Source organism: Danio rerio, chromosome 20 (assembly GCF_049306965.1).
Source record: "Danio rerio strain Tuebingen ecotype United States chromosome 20, GRCz12tu, whole genome shotgun sequence".
Taxonomy (NCBI): Eukaryota; Metazoa; Chordata; class Actinopteri; order Cypriniformes; family Danionidae; genus Danio; species Danio rerio.
Genome location: NC_133195.1, coordinates 58,195,001 through 58,217,745, shown reverse-complemented (window position 1 = coordinate 58,217,745; position 22,745 = coordinate 58,195,001). Strand labels below are relative to the sequence as shown.

Sequence of the window (22,745 nt, the reverse complement as noted above, 5' to 3'; positions counted from 1 at the left end):
CAGTATTTTATAGAGCTATTTTAACCAAAACAATGAGCTTCGTTTCGGCTGTCAACTGAATCAGTTCAATTGAATCGGTTTCAAAGAAGAATCAGGTAACATTACCGGAACCTCGATCGAATCACAAAGCGGCGCTGTCGACTCTTATGAACAGAATCTAACATTTGTTTTATTCGTAATTGTGGAATTTACTACAAATTTCAATTTCTAACTACATTTACACTGCCATTACTTGACAGATTTGAAGATAAACACCATAAACACTGATTAACAGAGTCTAGATTAAAAAGAATATGAATCAGACATTACTGGAGATTCAATTGAATCAAATATCAGAGCTCTCGAGTCTTTTGAACAGAATCATTCTCAAAGCCAGTTATATATACATTTTAAAGTGTTGATGTGTTAGAAAATACTTCACTGGCCCCTGTAAATGTGAATTTTACTACCAATTTACTACTGAACGCTGTTTTCACACCAGATTGTTTCTCAGTGTGCATGATTTCTGTCAATAAAAATCCATTTAATTAATCATTTTACTATTAAAATGATCCGTAATTTAATGATTACATTTTTTTACTTGAGAAAAATAAATTATTTAGTTGTTGACTTTAATATTTATGAAATAAAATCTGTTACTTCTGTGTGGAGTTTGCATGTTCTCCCCGTGTTGGTGTGGGTTTCCTCCGGGTGCTCCGGTTTCCCCCACAGTCCAAACACATGCACTATAGGGGAACTGATCAAATACACTGGCTGTAGTGTATGAGTGTGTGAATGAGTGTGTATGGGTGTTTCCCAGTACAGGGTTGCAGCTAGAAGGGCATCTGCTGTGTAAAACATATTCTGGAATAGTTGGTGGTTCATTCCACAGTAGCAACCCCTGATTAGTAATGGAACTAAGCTGAAGGAAGATGAATGAATGTAATTGTACACAGATCTCCAGAGACACATTTGACGTTTGGAATTATTTTAATAACGTTTTGCCATGAAAACAGTGGACAGTGTATTATTCAGTAAACCCTCTCACAGTTTAAAGAAGCAAACAAAAAATAATAATACAAATAATATTAATAAAAAAGATGATAAAATGACACGTAAACACACACACACAGAGTCAGATCAGGATGATCAGCCACAGCTTTGGCTTTGCTTAGCTGATGAATGTGGATGTGTATGCAGATCTCTTCACACAGACATGTTAAAAGTAAAAAACCAAACACACAAACACAGACGCCTTCACAGTTCTGCTCTACACACACTTCGGGCTGTCTCCTCCACAACACTCATTTCACTGTCAATGGCAGCTAATAAAACCTTCACACTCACAAAAAACCAACAACACAAAGTCTGCAGAGAGTATATGTGTGTGTGTGTGTGTCGCTTCACAATGCTCTATGATCCATGATCTATGTTATTCTGCATCAGTTACAGAAGCTTTAATAAGAGTCGATGGTAAACACTTCATCAAAACTGATTATTCTTCATGATTCTTACTGAAACGCTCTGATCACTGCAAGGCGACGGCGTCACGAGAGGCCAAACTCTTCCTGTGCAATCAGATAAAAGGGAAACTCTGTTTTTAATATAATCATGATTAATAAATGCCTTTATTTTATTAACTTTTATAAAGTATAATGAATTAATGTATACAGCTATTATAATTAAAATGTAGCAGAATTAAATGTAATTTACACTAATGTTATTGTACGTCTCAGGTGTCAAACTCTGTCAAACAGCTCTGCAGTTTAGCTCGAGCCCTGCTTCATCACTCACCTGTAGGTTTCATACAAGCCTGAAGCACTCATTAGTATGATCAGGTGTGTTTAATTAGGACAGTGCAGAGCTGCGGCCCTCCAGGAGCTGAGTTTGACACCTGTGCTTTTCATAAGTTATTGTATTTAGAAATCATTTTTATTTTTAAACTATTCATTTTTTAAAGAATTTACATATGTATATACCAGTTATACACACATATATATGTATAATTTACAAATAAATAAAAGATTTCTAAACAAAAATAAATTATTAGTTATAAATTGCATTAAATATTCAGATTTATGCTAAACACTCTGCTTGAATTTGTGCAATCCAATTATTAATTTCTCCAAAAAAAATGCATGCAAATGAGTGCATATATAATTTCACAATAATTAGTGCATGTTTTGAAATAAAAAAGCTCATCATTTTTCCCGATCACTAGTTTATATCTCATGATCCAGAGTTTTCCTCAGAATTTGTGAGAAATCAAGTGAGAATTTCCTTATTTATTTTTATGCACGCTGTATTGCACTGCACAAAAGCACAGACACACACACACACACACGTATAGTCAGTGTATGAAATATGAAAGCTATATTATTATTATCATTATTAAACACGAGCAATGATTTTAGACATAAGAATGCAGCAGCTGCCACTGAAGCTGAGCCATCAGAAACAATGAGCGAGACTTCACTGAGTAGAAGGCAAGACGAGAGCAGGATCCTCTCTAACACACACACACACAAATAATGAGCACCATCAACAGCATTCTTTCTCATATCCATCCCATAATTCACCTTCACCTGCAGAGCCACTGCTATATGTATATTTATACTACCACTCTGCATTCTGATTGGCTGATGAGCAGTGAATTACTTCACAATCTGCTGAAATATCTGAAGGCGAGACACTGCAGGCTGCAGGTTTAATTCAGATCTCACTTGATTTTCTGGTAAACTGATATCTGGAGTGATCTCTGTGAATGGGATGTCTCAAAATCTGATTTCTATTCTGAAAAATGTATGCAAATTAGTGCATGTTTAGCATCATTTGCATATTTAAATCTAATGTGCTGTGATTGATCAACATTTTCCTCCATATTCAGCTGTGATGTCCTGCCTTAACAGTCCTTAGACAGACGAGAGATTTCAATACTGGCAAATTTGATTTGATTTTGCAGTGAAATCTGAGCTGAACTTTTACCATGTTCATGAGCTATAGGTCAGAGTGAGCTGAAAACCTGATTCTGCAGGAATAAAAAAGGCAAAATAGCAACTTCTGGATTTCACAATTAGACTTTCAGTCTCATAACTGCAAAACGTCCATGCTGAAATCTGCAAACTGCAATACCATTTCAAGAAAATAAAACAGCAGCAAATCTGAACTCAATTCAGACTTTTTCCCTCAGATTTAAAGCAAAAGTCATAATCAAGACATTCAAAGTTGCTAATTATTATCATTATTACGGTATCCTGTAGCAGCAGGACACTTTATTTCACTCATAGTCCACATTCTGTGATGCTAAAACACACATCTCGATCAGCAGGAACTGAAGCTATTAATGTGAATATTTCAGTGCTGAACGCGGACGGAGGCTCAATGCATTGATCTGTAAAGAGAGCGGCGTGTAAACCATTGATGTGCTGAACACGGTTAAGGCAGAAGCTTATTAAAGAGCGATGAACAACCGTCAGTCTGTTTTTACACCCTCAACATACAGTCACATGTATAATGCAGAATTATGCATCATAAAGCTGCACTGACTGATCCAGAAATGATTCTGCATTAGTTTTCTGAATGCATCGCTATTCTCCCTTTAACAGAATGACAGTGCAGTTGAGCAGCAGATGGCGCTGTTTGCTTCAAAACAGCTGTACTCTGCTTGCCTTTAATTCCTGACACACACCGCTTAAACCTAAATGATGCATAACATTTTTAAAGGCGTACATTTATTACATAACTGCTAAAAGTGAGTGTTTACATTAATCCCGTGGTGTTAGAGCAGATTACATTCATATTTCTTAAATATTTGCAAACAATGTAGATTATCAGATATATTTGCACGAGTTAATCCCTCTGTGGTGGTGGAAATACACTGAAAATGGTGTCTAAACTGCTGTGGTTATCTACTGCCATCGTTTACTGTTTATAAACTAGCCTAAAGCGCCATCTGCTGTTTATAAACTAGGCTAGAGCGCCATCTGCTGTTTATAAACTAGCCTAGAGCGCCATCTGCTGTTTATAAACTAGCCTAGAGCGCCATCAGCTGTTTATAAAACTAGCCTAGAGCGCCGTCTGCAGTTTATAAACTAGCCAAGAGCGTAGTCTGCTGTTTATAAACTAGCCTAGAGCGCCATCAGCTGTTTATAAAACTAGCCTAGAGCGCCATCTGCTGTTTATAAACTAGCCTAGAGCGCCATCAGCTGTTTATAAAACTAGCCTAAAGCGCCGTCTGCTGTTTATAAACTAGCCAAGAGCGTAGTCTGCTGTTTATAAACTAGCCTAGAGCGCGTTCTGCTATTTATAAGCTAGCCTAGATCGCCATCTGCTGTTTATAAACTAGCCTAGAGCGCCATCTGCTGTTTATGAACTAGCCTAGAGCGCCATCAGCTGTTTATAAAACTAGCCTAGAGCGTCGTCTGCTGTTTATAAACTAGCCAAGAGCGTCGTCTGCTGTTTAAAACTGGCCAAGAGCGCCATCAGTTGTTTATAAACTACCCTAGAGTGCCGTCTAACTGTTTATAAACTAGCCTAGAGCGCCATTTGCAGTTTAAAACTGGCCTAGCGCCATCTGCTGTTTATAAACTAGCCTAGAGTGCCATCTGGTGTTTATAAACTAGCCTAGAGCGCCGTCTAACTGTTTATAAACTAGCCTAGACCGTCATCTACTGTTTATACACTAGCCTAGAGAGCCGTCTAACTGTTTATAAACTAGCAGAGTGCCATTTGTTGTTTATAAGCTAGCCTAGAGCGCCATCTGCTGTTTTTAAACTAGACTGGAGCGCCATCTGCTGTTTATAAACTAGACTAGATTGCCACCTGCAGTTTAAAACTGGTCTAGAGTGCCATCTGCTGTTTATAAACTAGCCTAGAGCCCGTCTAACTGTTTATAAACTAGCCTAAAGCGTCGTCTGCTGTTTAAAACTAGCCTAGAGCGCCATCTACTGTTAATACACTAGCCTAGAGCGCCGTCTAACTGTTTATAAACTAGACTAGATTGCCATCTGCTGTTTAAAACTGGTCTAGAGCGCCATCTACTGTTTATACACTAGCCTAGAGCACCATCTGCCGTTTATAAACTAGCCTAGACTGCCATCTGCTATTTATAAACTAGCCTAGAGCGCAGTCTGCTGTTTATAAACTTGCTTAGAGCGCCATCTGCTGTTTATAAACTAGACTAGATCGCCATCTGCTGTTTATAAACTAGATTAGATCGCCATCTGCTGTTTATAAACTAGCCTATAGCGCCGTCTGCTGTTTATAAACTAGCCTAGAGCGCCATCTGCTGTTTATAAACTAGCCTATAGTGCCGTCTGCTGTTTATAAACTTGCTTAGAGCATCATCTGCTCTTTATAAAATGGCCTAGAGCGCCATCTGCTCTAAATAAACTAGCCTAGAGCGCCATCTGCTGTTTATAAACTAGCCTAGAGCGCCATCTGCTGTTTATAAACTTGCTTAAAGCATCATCTGCTCTTTATAAACTGGCCTAGAGCGCCATCTTCTCTAAATAAACTAGCCTAGAGCGCCATCTGGTGTTTATAAACTAGCCTAGAGCGCCATCTGCTGTTTATAAACTTGCTTAGAGCGCCATCTGCTCTTTAAAAACTGGCCTAAAGCGCCATCTGCTGTTAAAAACTAGCCTAGAGCGCCGTGTGCTGTTAAAACTAGTCTAGAATGTAGGATGTATCCAAATGTTTATATTTTATTATTGCAATAATGATATTAATGATAATTTATTTCACACACTATCATGTTATTTCTGTTATATACATACTTAACACTAGATGGCACTCTTGTGTTGAAGGGGCTGTTCACATGTCAGCCTGCAAGTCCATTATTACCGATGACACGTACATGCTTTCCAGGTGAACCCAGTTGAAAACATCTCAACTTTTCAGAATGTCGCATCGTGAATCACGGAATAAGAATTAACAATCAGCTTCATACTTGGTATGGAATATACACATTTCGATAGACTAATTAATTACTTCAGACAAACACAATGCACACAATAATAAAACCTGTGTCAACAATGTTTTGCTTGTCATCCTCTGAGAAAATTATTAATGGCAACGACAAAGGAGCGCGAGCGGAAGTGTGTTGCGATAAGTGAACAACTCATTATTTCAAAGACTCGACTGAAGTTATGAAGTGAATTTAAAGTCTAAAGCTGCATCTGAAGTCGCAGACATTCATAGTATTGTTAAACAGTATGTGAGAAGTTCCCGGCTGATCCATTACTTGCGGCGAGATTTTAAAGTGCGCATATAACGAACGTGACAATTTCCAATAATGCACTGCGAGAGAATTCAAGAAAGTGAGCGAATCGATGCAACTGACGCAGGGAGGTCATGTGATCATGACAAATAGAGACTATTAGCATGTAGCGTAAATATGTCTGTTGTTTTTAAACAGACTCGTCAATGCACTACTGTACTGCACACATGCTACTGTAATACGTCATTGCACAAACTGATTGTCGGTTTTATCATTATTATACTATTATATTATTATTTTGCGTACAATATCGACCTTCTATACTAGAACACCAATCTAAAGAGTCACGATGCATTCAGAAACATATCAGAATCGATCCAGGAGTCTCAGTCATGGACGTACACTGTAAAAATGCTTCTCTTGCTTACAGTTTTGTCTTGTTTCTAGTCTAGATATCAACAAACTCTTTAAACAAGAAGCACTTTCTAGACAAGCAGAGAATAGAGTGTTGTTTTCAGAAATGAAGAGGGTTTCTCCTTAATTCATGCAGAATAATCTGCCAATGGGGGAAGCAGAATAATGTTGTTGAAATATGATAATTCTGCTTCCCCCATTGGCAGATTATATAGCTGGTTTAAACTAAAACACACTTCATTTAACTCATTTCAGAAAACAAGAACTCCTCCTCCTCAACAAAACGCTTCTAGATTGAATAATTTGTACACATTTAGTCAGGACACGAGACCAACCGTCATCATCTTCATCATGATGATGTGTGGGTCTCCATGTCCGTCTGCAGCCGGCTCCAGATCTCCGCGTCCCCTGTCTGCAGCGCCTCCAGAAACAGCTCTGTGTGTTTGCGCAGGCGGTCCAGCTCCGTCTGCGTGCGCCGGTTTTGCCGGATTAGCTCTTTGGTGCGCAGCGTGATGTCCAGCAGACCGGATTTACTCAGGATGTTGTAGGTGTTGCAGAAACGTTTGGTTTTACTTTCCGTTTCAGAATGGAGCGGTATTGCTAGCGTGGATTGAGCTGCTAGCGTGCATTCAGTAGATTTAGATGCTAGTGTGCGCTCTGTGGATTGAGATGCTAGCGTGCATTCTGCTGTTTGAGATGCGAGCATGCATTCTGTGTCTTTAGCGCCATCTGCAGGCGTGTTTTGTGGATGTACAGAAGCAACTGGTGGTGTAGCGTCCGTTTGCCTGTGTTCGGTAGGATTGGAGGCAGAGCTCCTGATGGAGGAAGTGGAGCTGGAGCTGGACACTGAGCTGCTAGTGGAGCTCTTGTGTGGATGAGGAGCGATTCTGGCGTATGATTTGAGGATTGGCAGGTACTTCTTGTGCCGCCGGCGTTTGGAGAGTTGAGTTTTGGGTGTGTTTGAGCTTCTCTGTGGGACCACGGGCTGAAGGAACACCACCTGCGGCTGCTGGAGGACCTCCACTGCAGGACTGAACCATGGCTTCAAAGAAGCAGAGCTTTCAGAAGGCTGCAAACACACATGGATATTCAGATTAGACCAGAATAATAGTTCATATTCAGATTAGATGAGAATGATGATGCATATTCAGATTAGATGAGAATGATAATGCATATTCAGATTAGATGAGAATAATAATGCATATTCAGATTAGATGAGAATGATAATGCATATTCAGATTAGATGAGAATGATGATGCATATTCAGATTAAATGTGAATAATAATGCATATTTAGATTAGATGTAAATGATAATGCATATTCAGATTAGATGTGTTTGATAATGCATATTCAGATTAGACGTGAATAATAATGCATATTCAGATTAGATGTGAATAATAATGCATATTCAGATTAGATGAGAATGATAATGCATATTCAGATTAGATGTGAATAATAATGCATATTCAGATTAGATGTGAATAATAATGCATATTTAGATTAGATGAGAATGATAATGCATATTCAGATTAGATGTGAATAATAATGCATATTTAGATTAAATGAGAATGATAATGATAATGCATATTCAGATTAGATGAGAATGATAATGCATATTTAGATTAGATGAGAATGATAATGCATATTCAGATTAGATGAGAATGATAATGCATATTCAGATTAGACGTGAATGATAATGCATATTCAGATTAGATGTGAATAATAATGCATATTCAGATTAGATGAGAATGATAATGCATATTCAGATTAGATGTGAATAATAATGCATATTCAGATTAGATGTGAATAATAATGCATATTCAGATTAGATGTGAATAATAATGCATATTTAGATTAAATGAGAATGATAATGATAATGCATATTCAGATTAGATGAGAATGATAATGCATATTCAGATTAGATGAGAATGATAATGCATATTTAGATTAGATGAGAATGATAATGCATATTCAGATTAGATGAGAATGATAATGCATATTCAGATTAGACGTGAATGATAATGCATATTCAGATTAGATGTGAATAATAATGCATATTCAGATTAGATGAGAATGATAATGCATATTCAGATTAGATGTGAATAATAATGCATATTCAGATTAGATGTGAATAATAATGCATATTTAGATTAGATGAGAATGATAATGCATATTCAGATTAGATGTGAATAATAATGCATATTTAGATTAAATGAGAATGATAATGATAATGCATATTCAGATTAGATGAGAATGATAATGCATATTTAGATTAGATGAGAATGATAATGCATATTCAGATTAGATGATAATGCATATTCAGGTTAGATGAGAATGATAATGCATATTCAGATTAGATGAGAATGATAATGCATATTCAGGTTAGATGAGAATGATAATGCATATTCAGATTAGATGTGAATGATAATGCATATTCAGATGAGATGAGAATGATAATGCATATTTAGATTAGAAGTAAATGATAATGCATATTCAGATTAGATGTGAATAATAATGCATATTCAGATTAGATGTGAATAATAATGCATATTCAGATTAGATGTGAATAATAATGCATATTCAGATTAGATGAGAATGATAATGCATATTCAGATTAGAAGTAAATGATAATGCATATTTAGATTAGATGTGTTTGATAATGCATATTCAGATTAGACGTAAATAATAATGCATATTCAAATAAGATGAGAAAAATAATGCATATTCAGATTAGATGATAATGTTAATGCATATTCAGATTAGACGTGAATGATGCTTATTCAGATTAGAGCAGAATAATCATGCATACAATAGTAATGCATGAAAATAGTAATGCACATTCAGGTTAGATGAGAATAATAATGCATATTCAGATTAGATGTAAAAAATAATAACTTGTATATAAATTAGATATGAATAACGCATATTCAGATTGTGTGAATTATAATGCATATTCAGATTAGATGATAATAATAATGCATTTTTAGATTAGACATGAAAAATAACTCGTATTCAAATAAGACGTGAATAATAACGCATATTCAGGTTATATGTGATTAATATTATTATTTAGATTATTTGTGAATAAAAATTAATGCCTATTCAGATTATAGATAAATGTTGCAAATTTAGACATAATGCATAATAATGATGTATATTCAGATTAGACAAATGATAATGCATATTTAGATAATACGTAAATAATTATGTCTATTTAGATTAGACATGCATTATAATAGTGCATAGATTAGATGTAAATAATGCACATTCAGATTAAACATTAATAAAGCATATTCAGATTAGATGTAAATAATAACACATTCAAATTAGACATGAATATTAATGTATATTCAGATTGCACATGAACACATATTCAGATTAGACTTGAATAATAATCAGTCTGACCAAGGCCACCTGTCTATTTTAAAGGGATCATCATGAAAATAAATGATCTGAAAACAGTACCTAATAAAAATGGCATTTCTCATAGGAAACATTATATGGCAAGAATTACAGCAACACTCTATAGCCCCTTTCACACATACAGACCTTTCCGGAAAATTACCGGCAATTTTCCGGAAAGGTTGTATGTGTGAACAGGTCCTTTTTGAAAATACCGGTAAATTCGTTCTGGCTATTTTCCGGAAAGAGAAGTTGTAACATTACCGGCAATTTGCAGGAATGCTGCGCTGTGTGAACGCAGAAGGAATATTTCCGGAATAAGCGCGTGCACGCCTAGAACGTGCTGACGTAAGACTTCTGCTTTAGCCAATCACAACAGTCAGACGCATTTACGTCCGCGCGGTTTATGAGAATAAAAGCCTTTGAATATTTTTCCAGACGCATTTAGCTGCTAGAAGTTAGTCAGATAACGTTTATATGTTCTCCTTAATGCCAACTGTGCAAATAATCATCGATAAGATGCTTATGATAAGCCGTTGTTTGTTTACCTTCAAGCTTTGCGTGTGCCCATGAAACAGCCTGTGAGCGGCAGCACACGCACATATTATGAACATCTCGACATGCGAAAGTGATCCTGTGAAAGTTGTTCACAATATTGATCATCCACAGAGTTTGTAATGTAGTCAAATGTTTACAAACACAAGCGCAGCCGTTTAAAGCTCATTTGTGGTGAATGATGTCAGAATTTACCGGTATTTTGGAATGGATGTGTGAATGCTCTTTTCCGGAAAATTTCCGTAACGTCCTCGCCTGTGTGAACAGCGCTTTTTTGAACATACCGGTAAAGTCGTTCCGTAAATTTTCCGGATATTTTCCGGTATCACTGTGTGAAAGGGGCTAATGACAGTACAGTGTGTTCTCCCAGTGTGATGAAGGTGTGACGCTCACCTGATTAAGAACAACATTGTTCATGATGATCATTGGCTGCAAGCCCTGCAGAGCTCCGCCCACCACAGCAGTAAGCTGCGACGTATGCGGACGAGAATCATCATCTGCATCTGTCTGATCCACCGCACTGCTGTCTGTAACACATACACACACAGACAGAAGCAAACACACATAGTACACATGCATACACACACACACACACACACACACACACACACACACACAAAACACATGCGCACGCACAAACAAACAAACAAACATGCAAACATGCATGCATGCAAACACATACATGCACACAAACAAACAAACACACACAAACAGACAAACACAAACACACACACACACAGAGAGAGTCAGCTACAGGGCTTGACCATCAGAGAGTGGTGAGATGCAGTAACACACACCTGAGAAGCCTGAATCTCTCTCCGAGTCCTTCTTGGACTTCTCCATCCGTCTGTTTTTAAATCTGCCCATCGCCCTCAGGTGTGCTTCACCCTTCATCCTCTTCCTCCTCCTCCTCCGAACCGGCTTGAACACCTGAACATCAACAGAATGAGCCCAATAATGTCACGTCTGAACACACTCCTCAATAAAACCCATTCCACATCTGAATCTTCAGGACTGCTGTTGGTTCAGCTTACTAGAGCTTCATTAATGTAACCTTGTTATCAAAGTGTTACTAGAGGGATTATTATGGAGTTACTAATCACCATGTCTTGTTTATCAGTAGAGAATATACAGAATTAGAGTATTTTATATTAGAACCTGGGAGAAAGAGAATAATGCATCTTTGAAAATCCCACAACGATAGCACTTTAGAGTAAATACTGTAGTGTTTCTCAACCATACTACAGTAAAGCACCTGAATTAATCTGCAGTGGGGATTTTACAGTCGCTATGGTAGCACAACAACTATAGCATTTAATCTGTTGTGGTGATTCTACAGTTGCTATGGTAACACGAGACTATAGGATTTAGTGTTTTGTGGTGATTCTACAGTTGCTATGGTAACACAAGAGCTATAGTAATTTATCTGTTATGGCGATTCATGTTGCTACGGTAACACAACAACTACAGTATTTAATCTGTTGTAGTGATTCTACAGTTGCTATGGAAACACAACAGCTATAGTAATTAATCTGTTACGGCGATTCTCCTGTTGCTATGGTAACACAACAAGAACTTCGGTAATAGAAACAAACGAGCCAACACTGAGCTTTTCATCATCTGTAGGGTATTAGTTACTATTCTACAACACACCAATGTTTACTGTAGTAAAACTAAAGCATACTACAGTATTTATTAGTGTTTCAGTTCACTACAGTAATATGCTGCAGCATTTAATAACAATATTATGATGAACAGTATAATGGTTCAATAAATGTTTAAACCTTAACTAAATGCCAGGCGTTTTCATATTTCAATGAGATCTCCGCAATCATACCACACACAGAAGTAAAGATGATTTTCACCGCAGAAATAATGCATGTTATTATATAATTAGAGAACTCTTCAGTTTACATCACCGCTGTGTATATTGACGTTCCGGTGTCGTGACGTCATCAGGCCGAGCCGCGGCGTAAACCAGCTGACCCATTTAACGTTAATCTCCAGCGTCTCTGGTCGTCAGCTGTCAAAGATCTTATAATCTCGGTTGACATTTACCCGTGCTGGACGTTTATATTAATGTTTCATATCGTTATCCAATATTTAAACTCCAGTCATGGCGGTGCAGGCTAAAGCAAAGCAGCAGCCATCAACACTGCAGCTTTACCACGAGAAAAGCAGACGAGAGTCGCGCTTTATTCCCTCACACGCACCGATTTGCTGATTTATGTACTATTAATCTATTTATTGAGTGCAGAAGCAGCGGCGGACGGCTTACGTGTGAGCGCCGATGACCGACCGCTCATCCGGAGGGAATCCCGGTGAATGACGGCTCAAAACCCGGTATATCCGCGCTCCTCCACAAACCCGGTCAGTGAGATCGATCACAGCGGCGATTTTCACCGTTATTTGCCGATTTTTGGGTACGTCGGGTCGGTCAGACGCCCTGCTCAAACCCGTCACGCAAAACACGCTCACAGCCACGTGATTGACTCTTGAGCTCATGCAATCACAAACTACCAAACCCTCAGACTGACCAATCGCATCACAGGAGGCGGTGCTTACCGCAGTTCTGTTGTATGGATGGAAACGCATGCGCTCCTGACTGATTCCTTTTATGGAAACGCAAGGCGGCTCTAAGTAATCGCGTCAATCTCATTCTCGTCTCTGATTGGCTGAGCTGGAGCACTGAGCTATAAAACGTGACTGTCGGGTGACGTGAGAAGAGTGTTGAACACATTCATTATGTAACAGTGACATGACCTCATGTAACCTGCATTACGCTGATATTATTTTAATAGCAACTACAATAAATGATTCTCACCTATACACATTATATTTAAAAATTACACATGGTTTCATAATGTGTATGTTGTTGTGCTGTTTTTGTAAGAAGATTATTCCTAATGTCTTTTTCTGCTGTAATTACACTCATCTATAATGTGTTATTGATGAAATGTGCTGTTAATGTATGACTATAACTGATTATATATGGAGTGTGAGGTCTGGCCTATATATAAATGGACATGTATAACGTTATTATTCATTCAGTGATTTTCTTTTCAGCTTAGTCCCTTTATTAATCAGGGGTCGCCACAGCGGAATGAACCACCAACTAATCCAGCATATGTTTTACACAGCGGATGCTCTTTCAGCTGGGAAACACCCATACACTCTTGCATTCTCACACATACACTATTGCTTATTCAATTCCCCTACAGCACAGGGAAATTCAACAGTTCTGGGCCAGGATTGAACCAGAAATTAATGGTATTTTATCTATTATTATTGGCTGTGACCCCACACATATGCTGCTCGGGATTAAAATGAACAAACATAATAAACACTTTGCAAGTTCCTGACATTCTGTGCAAGAAAAAGTATTCTCCTGAACTGGATAATGGACAAAACTTCTGCAAAGTCTTTATGGCACAGGGTAATACTTTAATATGCACCACTGGACAACTTAACTTGTGTCTTTCATGAGAGGTGGGATGCATTTATGTTACATATGGGTTTAAACATAACCTCCATAATCATCAGAGGGCTGATTCAACAAGGTCAGATCTTGTGAAGGTTTGTGGTGCATGAAGATGCTATATCTCTAATTTTATTGATGCCTTTTATTTTATTATTATTTAACTATATATATTTAATTATTTCTCCCCATGTTCTGTTCACTTGTTTGTTGTTGTATCTGTATTGCTTAAAATGTAATAAATACATTATGAAATAGATAGATAGATAAATAAATAAATAAATAAATCCCCCTATAGCGCATGTGTTTGGACTGTGGGGGAAACCGGAGCACCCGGAGGAAACCCACACCAACATGGGGAGACCATGCAAACTCCACACAGAAACACCAACTGACCCAGCCGAGACTCGAACCAGAGACCTTCTTGCTGTGAGGTGAACATGCTAACCACTGCACCACCATGACTTGCTTAAAGTTATTGTGCTATTTGGAAAGGATCACAAATGTGAATCATAAAGCTCTTCAGACATCCCCGCTGCTTCAATACACTTCATGTATGTAAATAAGATATCTATTGTAAACTGCATCTGATCTGCACAGATCAAAACTCATATAACATTAAAAACTCCCTGATCTTAGTAATCAGACACCTCGGTGATACTGTGAGTTTATTCTTTTATTTAAATATATTAAGACATACAGAATGATAAACATTCACTGCATAGTACAGCTGTTTCCTTAAGGGACAGGTCACCCAAAACAAATACCGTTTACTCAGTATTTACTCTCCCTCAAGCGTTTCCAAACCTTTATACGCTTCTTTATTCTGTTGAACACTGAAGAAGATATTTTGTAGAATGCTGGAAACCTGTAACCACTGACTTCCATAGTAGGAAAAACAAATATTATGGCAATTCGACAGACAGAAAAAACTCAAATGAGGACAGAGTTCTGCTTTTAGGGTGAGCTGTCGCTTTATAATGAGAGTATTTTCCATCTGCTGGCCTGTCTGCTGCAGTTTGGCAGGTTATTCCACTGATACTTCTCAGTGTCTGTGATAAGATGCGTCTGATTCAGTGTAATTCAGCACACGTCCACTCTTATGTGTCCAGGTATGCTGCTTCTGATGATGAGGATGATGAAGAGGCTGACAGGAATAAAAGAGCAGATTGAGCTGGAGTTACTCTTAAAGTGAAGCAGTCAGTCATGTTTACATTATGTTTGTGAGTTAATTTTTACTTTAATGACAGTAAAAGGCAAGGCAAGTTTATTTATAAAGCACATTTCACACACAGTGGTAATTTAAAGTGCTTAACATAAACAAGAATACAAGAAACAAATGTAAGATCTATCAATCTATAATTATCATGACAGATAATGCTCACCGGTGCTCTAAAACTTACACTGAAACATGGCATTTTCTCCAAAATGCATACATTAATTGTGTATATAGATACACACACACACACACACACACACACACACAGTATATTTTTAGATACACTTTCTTTAGTGGAAACCGATTTAAAGGAACACTGTAAACTTGACTGACTGCTCCTCCTCTGCTTTAGGCATTTATTAAATTGCTAATATTTATAAAAGACACTGGTCCAAATTAGAGAAAGTGAGGAGTTATTGGTGTAAACTAATTACAAGCACTCATTGAATTCATTCATTGAATGTATGGAAACAAGTGAATAGATATATGAATTAATGAATGGATGAGTAAATGAATGCATGAATCATTGAATGTAATGAAACAAGTGATTAGATGGATGAATTAATGAATCGAGGAGTAAATGACTGAATGAATCGATAAATGAATATTATGTATAAGTTAATAGTTGGATGAATGAATGGATGAGTAAACAAATGAATGGATAAGTAAATTAATGAACGAATGAGTTAATAGATGGATTAATGAATTAATGGATGTATGATTGAATGAATGACTAATGAAAGAGTGAATGGACGAATAAGTAAATGAATTAATGAATGACACAATTGATGGATTAACGAACGAACAAATTAATGTAAGAATGGATGACTAATAGAATGAAAGAATGAGTAAATGAATGCATGAATGGATGGATGAATAAATGGATGATTGAATGACTTAATAGCTGATTAATGGATGAATAAATGAATGAATGTATGAATGGATGACTAATAGAATCAATGAAAGAGTAAAATAATGCATAAATGGATAAACGTATGGAAACAAGTGAATTGATGGATGTGTTGATGAATGGATGAGTAAATGTAAGAATAAGTAATCTGATGAATGAATATTATGTATGAGTGAATACTTGGATGAATGAATGGATGAGTAAATGAATGAATGGATGAGTAAATGGATGAATGAAGGACTTAATAGATGGATTAATGTATAAATGAATGGATGACTAATAGAATGAACGAATGAGTAAATGAATGCATGAAGGTATGAATGTATAGAAACCAGTAAATCGATGGATGAATTAATGAATGGATGAGTAAATGAATGAATGGATTGATGGATGGATGGATAAATATATGGACGAGTGACAGGATGAATAAATAAATGAGTAAATGGATAAATAGATGGATGAGTAAATGAATGAATGAGGTAATAGATGGATTATTGAATGAATGGATAAATTAATGGATGAATGGATGAATGAGTAAATGAACAAATTGATGAATGGATGAATGAATAAATGAACAAACTGATGAATGGATGAATAAATAAATGTATCAATGTATGAATGAGTGAATTAATGAATGAGTAAATGAATAATAGAATAGGTGGGTAAATAAATAAATGGGTCAATGGATAAATGAATGAATGAGTGAACAGATGAATGAATAAGTAATTGGAGGGAAGAATGATGGATGGATGAAGAGTGAAAGGATGGATGGATAAATAAATGGATGAAAAAATGAACGAAATTGATGAATGAATAAATGTATCAATGTATAATGAGTGAATGGATGAATGAGTAAATGAATGAATGGATGAGTGAATAGATGGATTAATGAATGGATGGATTAATGAATAGATAAATAAATGAATGAGTGAATAGACAGATAAATGAAATAATGGATGAATGATAGAGAGATAAAGAAATGAATGAGTGAATGGATGAATGAATAAATGAGTAAATGGGTGAATGAATGGATGGGTGAATAGATGAATAGATGGATGAGTAAATAAATGAATTTATGAGGTAATGGACAGCTTAATGGATGAATGTATGTATGGATAAATGAATGGATGAATGAAATAAATGGATGAATGAGTGAATGGATGGATGGACGAATGAATCGATGAGTACTGGACTGTAGGTGATTGCTTGTGTTGTATCGCTGCAGAGGGTTTATATGACACTATCTGACAATTCAATTTATAACTGCTGCTGATATTTATCTGTATATTTACATGTGTCCTGTAGTGTTTTCATGTAATCTGTACACACACTGAGACTGAGAGTAACATCACTGTAATTCTCTGCATGTCTATCCATAATCGACAAGAATTGGCAGAACTGACAAGAATACTGACTTTGACTTGACTATAAGTGCTAATGTGCGTTTGTACAGCAGAGGGCAGCAGTTGTACGGTAGATTTACAGTAGAGTGTCACCTGACTCCAGCAGCGTCTCAGTCTCTGATCTTCCAGCCTCTCCTCCTCCTCCTGTGTTTCCCCTTCCGTCTCCTTTTGCTGAAACATCAGGAAAAAATCATCAGGGACATTAATAGAGATGTTTATTTTTGCAATTTATATTTAGCAAGAGTGAATGAATGAATGAATGAACGAATGAATGAATGGATGAATAAATAGGTAAATGAATGAGTCAATGGATGAATGAAAGAGTGAATGGATAAGTAAATTAATGAGTGAATGGAAAGATGGTTGTGTTGGTGGATGGATGAACGAATGGATGGAAAGAATGGATAGATGGAAGAATAGATGAGTGGATAGATGGGTGAATGAATAGATGAATGGATAGATGGATGGAGTGAAAAGGTGACTATTTTTAAATTAATATGTGAATGAATTGATTACCAAATAAATAGATTATTAATGAGAGAATGGATGAATAAATGGACGAGTGAATGGCTAGATGGATGAATGGATAGATGAGTAAATGAATGGTTGAATGGATGAGTGACGGGTGACTGACTGAATGAATATGTGAATAAATTGATTAATAAAACGAATACATTAATGAATGAGTGAATGGAAGAATGAGTGAATGTATGTTTGAATGGATAGATGGCTGAGTGTATGGAAAAATAAATGTATTAGATGGACAGATGAATAAATGAGTGAATATTCACTCATCCATCAATCCATTTATCCATCCATTCACTTATAAATGTGAATAAATGTGGTTATGGATGGCTAGAGGAATAAACGAGTCAATGGGTGAGTGAATGGAAAGATTGTTGAGTAGGTGGATGGATGAATGGATGGAATCGATGTATAAATAGATGTATAGATTAATGAATCAATAAAAAATAAGTGAATAAATGTGTGAATAAATGAACTAGTGAATGATGGATAAATGGAGGAATATAAGGGTGAGTGGATCGATGAGTGAGTGGATGAATGAATATGTGAATAAATTAATGACTGGATGAGTCAATGGATAGATGGATGGATGAATGAATGACTGAATAAATGGATGAGTGAATGGATGGATATCACACATCAGGATAGGGAAAAAAAGAGCAGTGTAAGCGGTCTTTCATGCTGAAATGGATAGGTGAGTGAATGCATAGATGAGGGAATGAACGGATGAGTGGATGGATGAGTGAAAAAGTGGGTGTGTACTCACTGCTGGTGCCTCTGCTGGTGTTTTCTGGGCCTGAATGTGAACACAGGTGAGATCAGCATAAGGCAGCTGCAGCTGTAGGTGTGTGTGCTACTGTGAGTATGTACTGTGCTATAGTAGGTTTGATTGGGCTACTGTACTATGATAAGTGTGGTCCTGTAGTATAGTACCGTACTATGATAAGTGTGGTAAATGTTACTGTACTACGGTAAGTGTAGTACTGTACCTGCACTCACAGCTCTGGTGCTCCTGAAAGGACAGAAGCACATAATCTCTGCGCCGCTCTGCTGGAGTGATCCTCAGCAGCTGAAACAGCACAGGGATATAACATGAGGACAGCATTTTACATTTATTTACATTTGTTTTTTAAAAAGGGGAGGAGCTACTATACACCCCACCCTCTCATCATGTTTCAGTTGACATTTAAATATAGACATTTACACATGATAAAGACACAGAGTTAGTCAGGATATAATTAATGTCAATATTAATGTTGGCCAGTTCATTAATGTTATTACCACGACTCTGTTACTCGTCAGCTCTGTTACTCGTCAGCTCTGTTACCGTCAGATCCGTTACCATCAGCTCTTGCTACTCGTCAACACTTGCTACTCGTCAACTCTTGACACTTGTCAACACTTGCTACTCGTCAACTCTTGATACTTGTCAGCTCTTGATACTCGTCAACTCAGTTACTCTTCAACACTTGCTACTCGTCAACTCTTGATACTTGTCAGCTCTTGATACTCGTCAACTCAGTTACTCATCAGCTCTTGATACTCATCAACTCTTGATACTCGTAAACTCAGTTACTCATCAACTCTTGATACTCGTCAACTCTTCATACTCGTCAACTCTTGATACTTGTCAACTCTTGATACTCGTCAACTCTTGATACTCATCAACTCTTGATACTCGTCAACTCAGTTACTCTTCAACTCTTGATACTCATCAACTCTTGATACTCGTCAACTCTTGATACACGTCAACTCAGTTACTCTTCAACTCTTGATACTCTTCAACTCTTGATACTCGTCAACTCTTGATACACGTCAACTCTTGATACTCGTCAACTCTTGATACTCGTCAACTCAGTTACTCATCAACTCTTGATACTCGTCAACTCTTGATACTCGTCAACTCAGTTACTCATCAACTCTTGATACTCGTCAACTCAGTTACTCATCAACTCTTGATACTCGTCAACTCTTGATACTCGTCAACTCAGTTACTCTTCAAATCTTGATACTCGTCAACTCTTGATACTCGTCAACTCAGTTACTCATCAACTCTTGATACTCGTCAACTCTTGATACTCGTCAACTCAGTTACTCATCAACTCTTGATACTCGTCAACTCTTTATACTCGTCAACTCAGTTACTCATCAACTCTTGATACTCGTCAACTCTTTGTACTCGTCAACTCAGTTACTCGTCAACTCAGTTACTCATCAACTCTTGATACTCGTCAGCTCTTGATACTCGTCAACTCAGTTACTCATCAACTCTTGATACTCGTCAACTCTTGATACACGTCATTTCAGTTACTCATCAACTCTTGATACTCGTCAACTCTTGATACACGTCATTTCAGTTACTCATCAACTCTTGATACTCGTCAACTCTTGATACTCGTCAACTCAGTTACTCATCAACTCTTGATACTCATCAACTCTTGATACTCGTCAACTCTTGATACTCGTCAACTCTTTATACTCGTCAACTCTTGATACTCGTCAACTCTTGATACTCGTCAACTCAGTTACTCTTCAAATCTTGATACTCGTCAACTCTTGATACACGTCAACTCAGTTACTCATCAACTCTTGATACACGTCTACTCAGTTACTCATCAACTCTTGATACTCGTCAACTCTTGATACACGTCAACTCAGTTACTCATCAACTCTTGATACACGTCTACTCAGTTACTCATCAACTCTTGATACTCGTCAACTCTTGATACTCGTCAACTCAGTTACTCATCAACTCTTGATACTCGTCAACTCTTGATACACGTCAACTCAGTTACTCATCAACTCTTGATACTCGTCAACTCAGTTACTCATCAACTCAGTTACTCATCAACTCTTAATACTCGTCAACTCAGTTACTCTTCAACTCTTGATACTCGTCAACTCAGTTACTCATCAACTCTTGATACTCGTCAACTCTTGATACTCGTCAACTCAGTTACTCATCAACTCTTGATACTTGTCAACTCAGTTACTCATCAACTCTTGATACTCGTCAACTCAGTTACTCTTCAACTCTTGATACTCGTCAACTCTTGATACTCGTCAACTCTTGATACACGTCAACTCAGTTACTCATCAACTCTTGATACTCGTCAACTCAGTTACTCATCAACTCTTTATACTCGTCAACTCAGTTACTCATCAACTCAGTTACTCTTCAACTCTTGATACTCGTCAACTCAGTTACTCTTCAACTCTTTATACTCGTCAACTCAGTTACTCATCAACTCAGTTACTCATCAACTCTTAATACTCGTCAACTCAGTTACTCTTCAACTCTTGATACTCGTCAACTCAGTTACTCATCAACTCTTGATACTCGTCAACTCTTGATACACGTCAACTCAGTTACTCATCAACTCTTGATACTCGTCAACTCTTGATACACGTCAACTCAGTTACTCATCAACTCTTGATACTCGTCAACTCTTGATACACGTCAACTCAGTTACTCTTCAACTCTTGATACTCGTCAACTCAGTTACTCTTCAACTCTTGATACTCGTCAACTCAGTTACTCGTCAACTTTTGATACTCGTCAACTCAGTTACTCGTCAACTCTTGATACTCGTCAACTCAGTTACTCATCAACTCTTAATACTCGTCAACTCAGTTACTCATCAACTCAGTTACTCATCAACTCTTAATACTCATCAACTCAGTTACTCTTCAACTCTTGATACTCGTCAACTCAGTTACTCATCAACTCTTGATACTCGTCAACTCTTGATACTCGTCAACTCAGTTACTCGTCAACTCTTGATACTCGTCAACTCTTGATACTCGTCAACTCAGTTACTCGTCAACTCTTGATACTCGTCAACTCAGTTACTCTTCAACTCAGTTACTCATCAACTCTTAATACTCGTCAACTCAGTTACTCTTCAACTCTTGATACTCGTCAACTCAGTTACTCATCAACTCTTGATACTCGTCAGCTCTTGATACTCGTTAACTGTTGATACCCCGTCAACTCAGCTACTCGTCAATTCAGCTACTCATCAACTCTGTTACTCATCAACTCTTGCTACTCTTCAACTCTTGATACTTGTCAACTCTTGATACTCTTCAACTCTTGATACTCATCAACTCTTGATACTCATCAACTCTTGCTACTCGTCAACACTTGCTACTTGTTAACACTTTTTACTCATCAACTCTTGCTACTCGTCAACTCTTGATACTTGTCAACTCTTGATACTCTTCAACTCTTGCTACTCGTCAACACTTGCTACTCGTTAACACTTGCTACTCATCAACTCTTGCTACTCGTCAACTCTTGATACTTGTCAACTCTTGATACTCTTCAACTCTTGATACTCGTCAACTCTTGCTACTCGTCAACTCTTGATACTTGTCAACTCTTGATACTCTTCAACTCTTGATACTCTTCAACTCTTGATACTCTTCAACTCTTGATACTCGTCAACTTTGTTACTCGTCAACTCTTGCTACTCATCAACTCAGCCACTCGTCAACTCAGCTACTCGTCAACTCTTGATTGTCCTCAATAGTGATGGTGAAATGAAGCTTTCTGAACCAGTGAAGCGTTTGACTCAATTGTATCGGAAAAAGGTTCGTTACTCGAAGCTTTCTAAATCAGAGCTCGATGAGGACCT

General features: G+C 37.2%; 2 protein-coding genes across 2 annotated transcripts in view; both read right to left on the bottom strand.

Annotated features, from left to right (window-relative positions):
- Nucleotides 1–950: 950 nt before the first annotated feature.
- Nucleotides 951–13,046, bottom strand: cipcb (CLOCK-interacting pacemaker b). Its single transcript, XM_005170230.6, has 5 exons — nt 12,849–13,046; nt 11,368–11,500; nt 10,964–11,097; nt 6,949–7,682; nt 951–1,547 (listed from the first exon to the last, which is right to left on the bottom strand). The coding sequence occupies exons 2-4, from the start codon at nt 11,462–11,464 to the stop codon at nt 6,963–6,965; spliced, it is 951 nt and encodes a 316-aa protein (XP_005170287.1). The 5' UTR covers nt 11,465–11,500; nt 12,849–13,046; the 3' UTR covers nt 951–1,547; nt 6,949–6,962.
- A 1,666-nt stretch (nt 13,047–14,712) lies between these two features.
- pgfa (placental growth factor a) overlaps nt 14,713–22,745 on the bottom strand; it is a 15,622-nt gene continuing 7,589 nt past the window's right edge. The window contains exons 4-7 of the mRNA XM_073933885.1: nt 19,105–19,174; nt 18,872–18,901; nt 17,674–17,751; nt 14,713–15,195 (exon numbers count right to left, since the gene is read on the bottom strand). Of these exons, the coding sequence (XP_073789986.1) occupies nt 15,149–15,195; nt 17,674–17,751; nt 18,872–18,901; nt 19,105–19,174 (225 nt within the window). The 3' untranslated portion in view covers nt 14,713–15,148. The remainder of the gene's footprint in view (nt 15,196–17,673; nt 17,752–18,871; nt 18,902–19,104; nt 19,175–22,745) is intronic.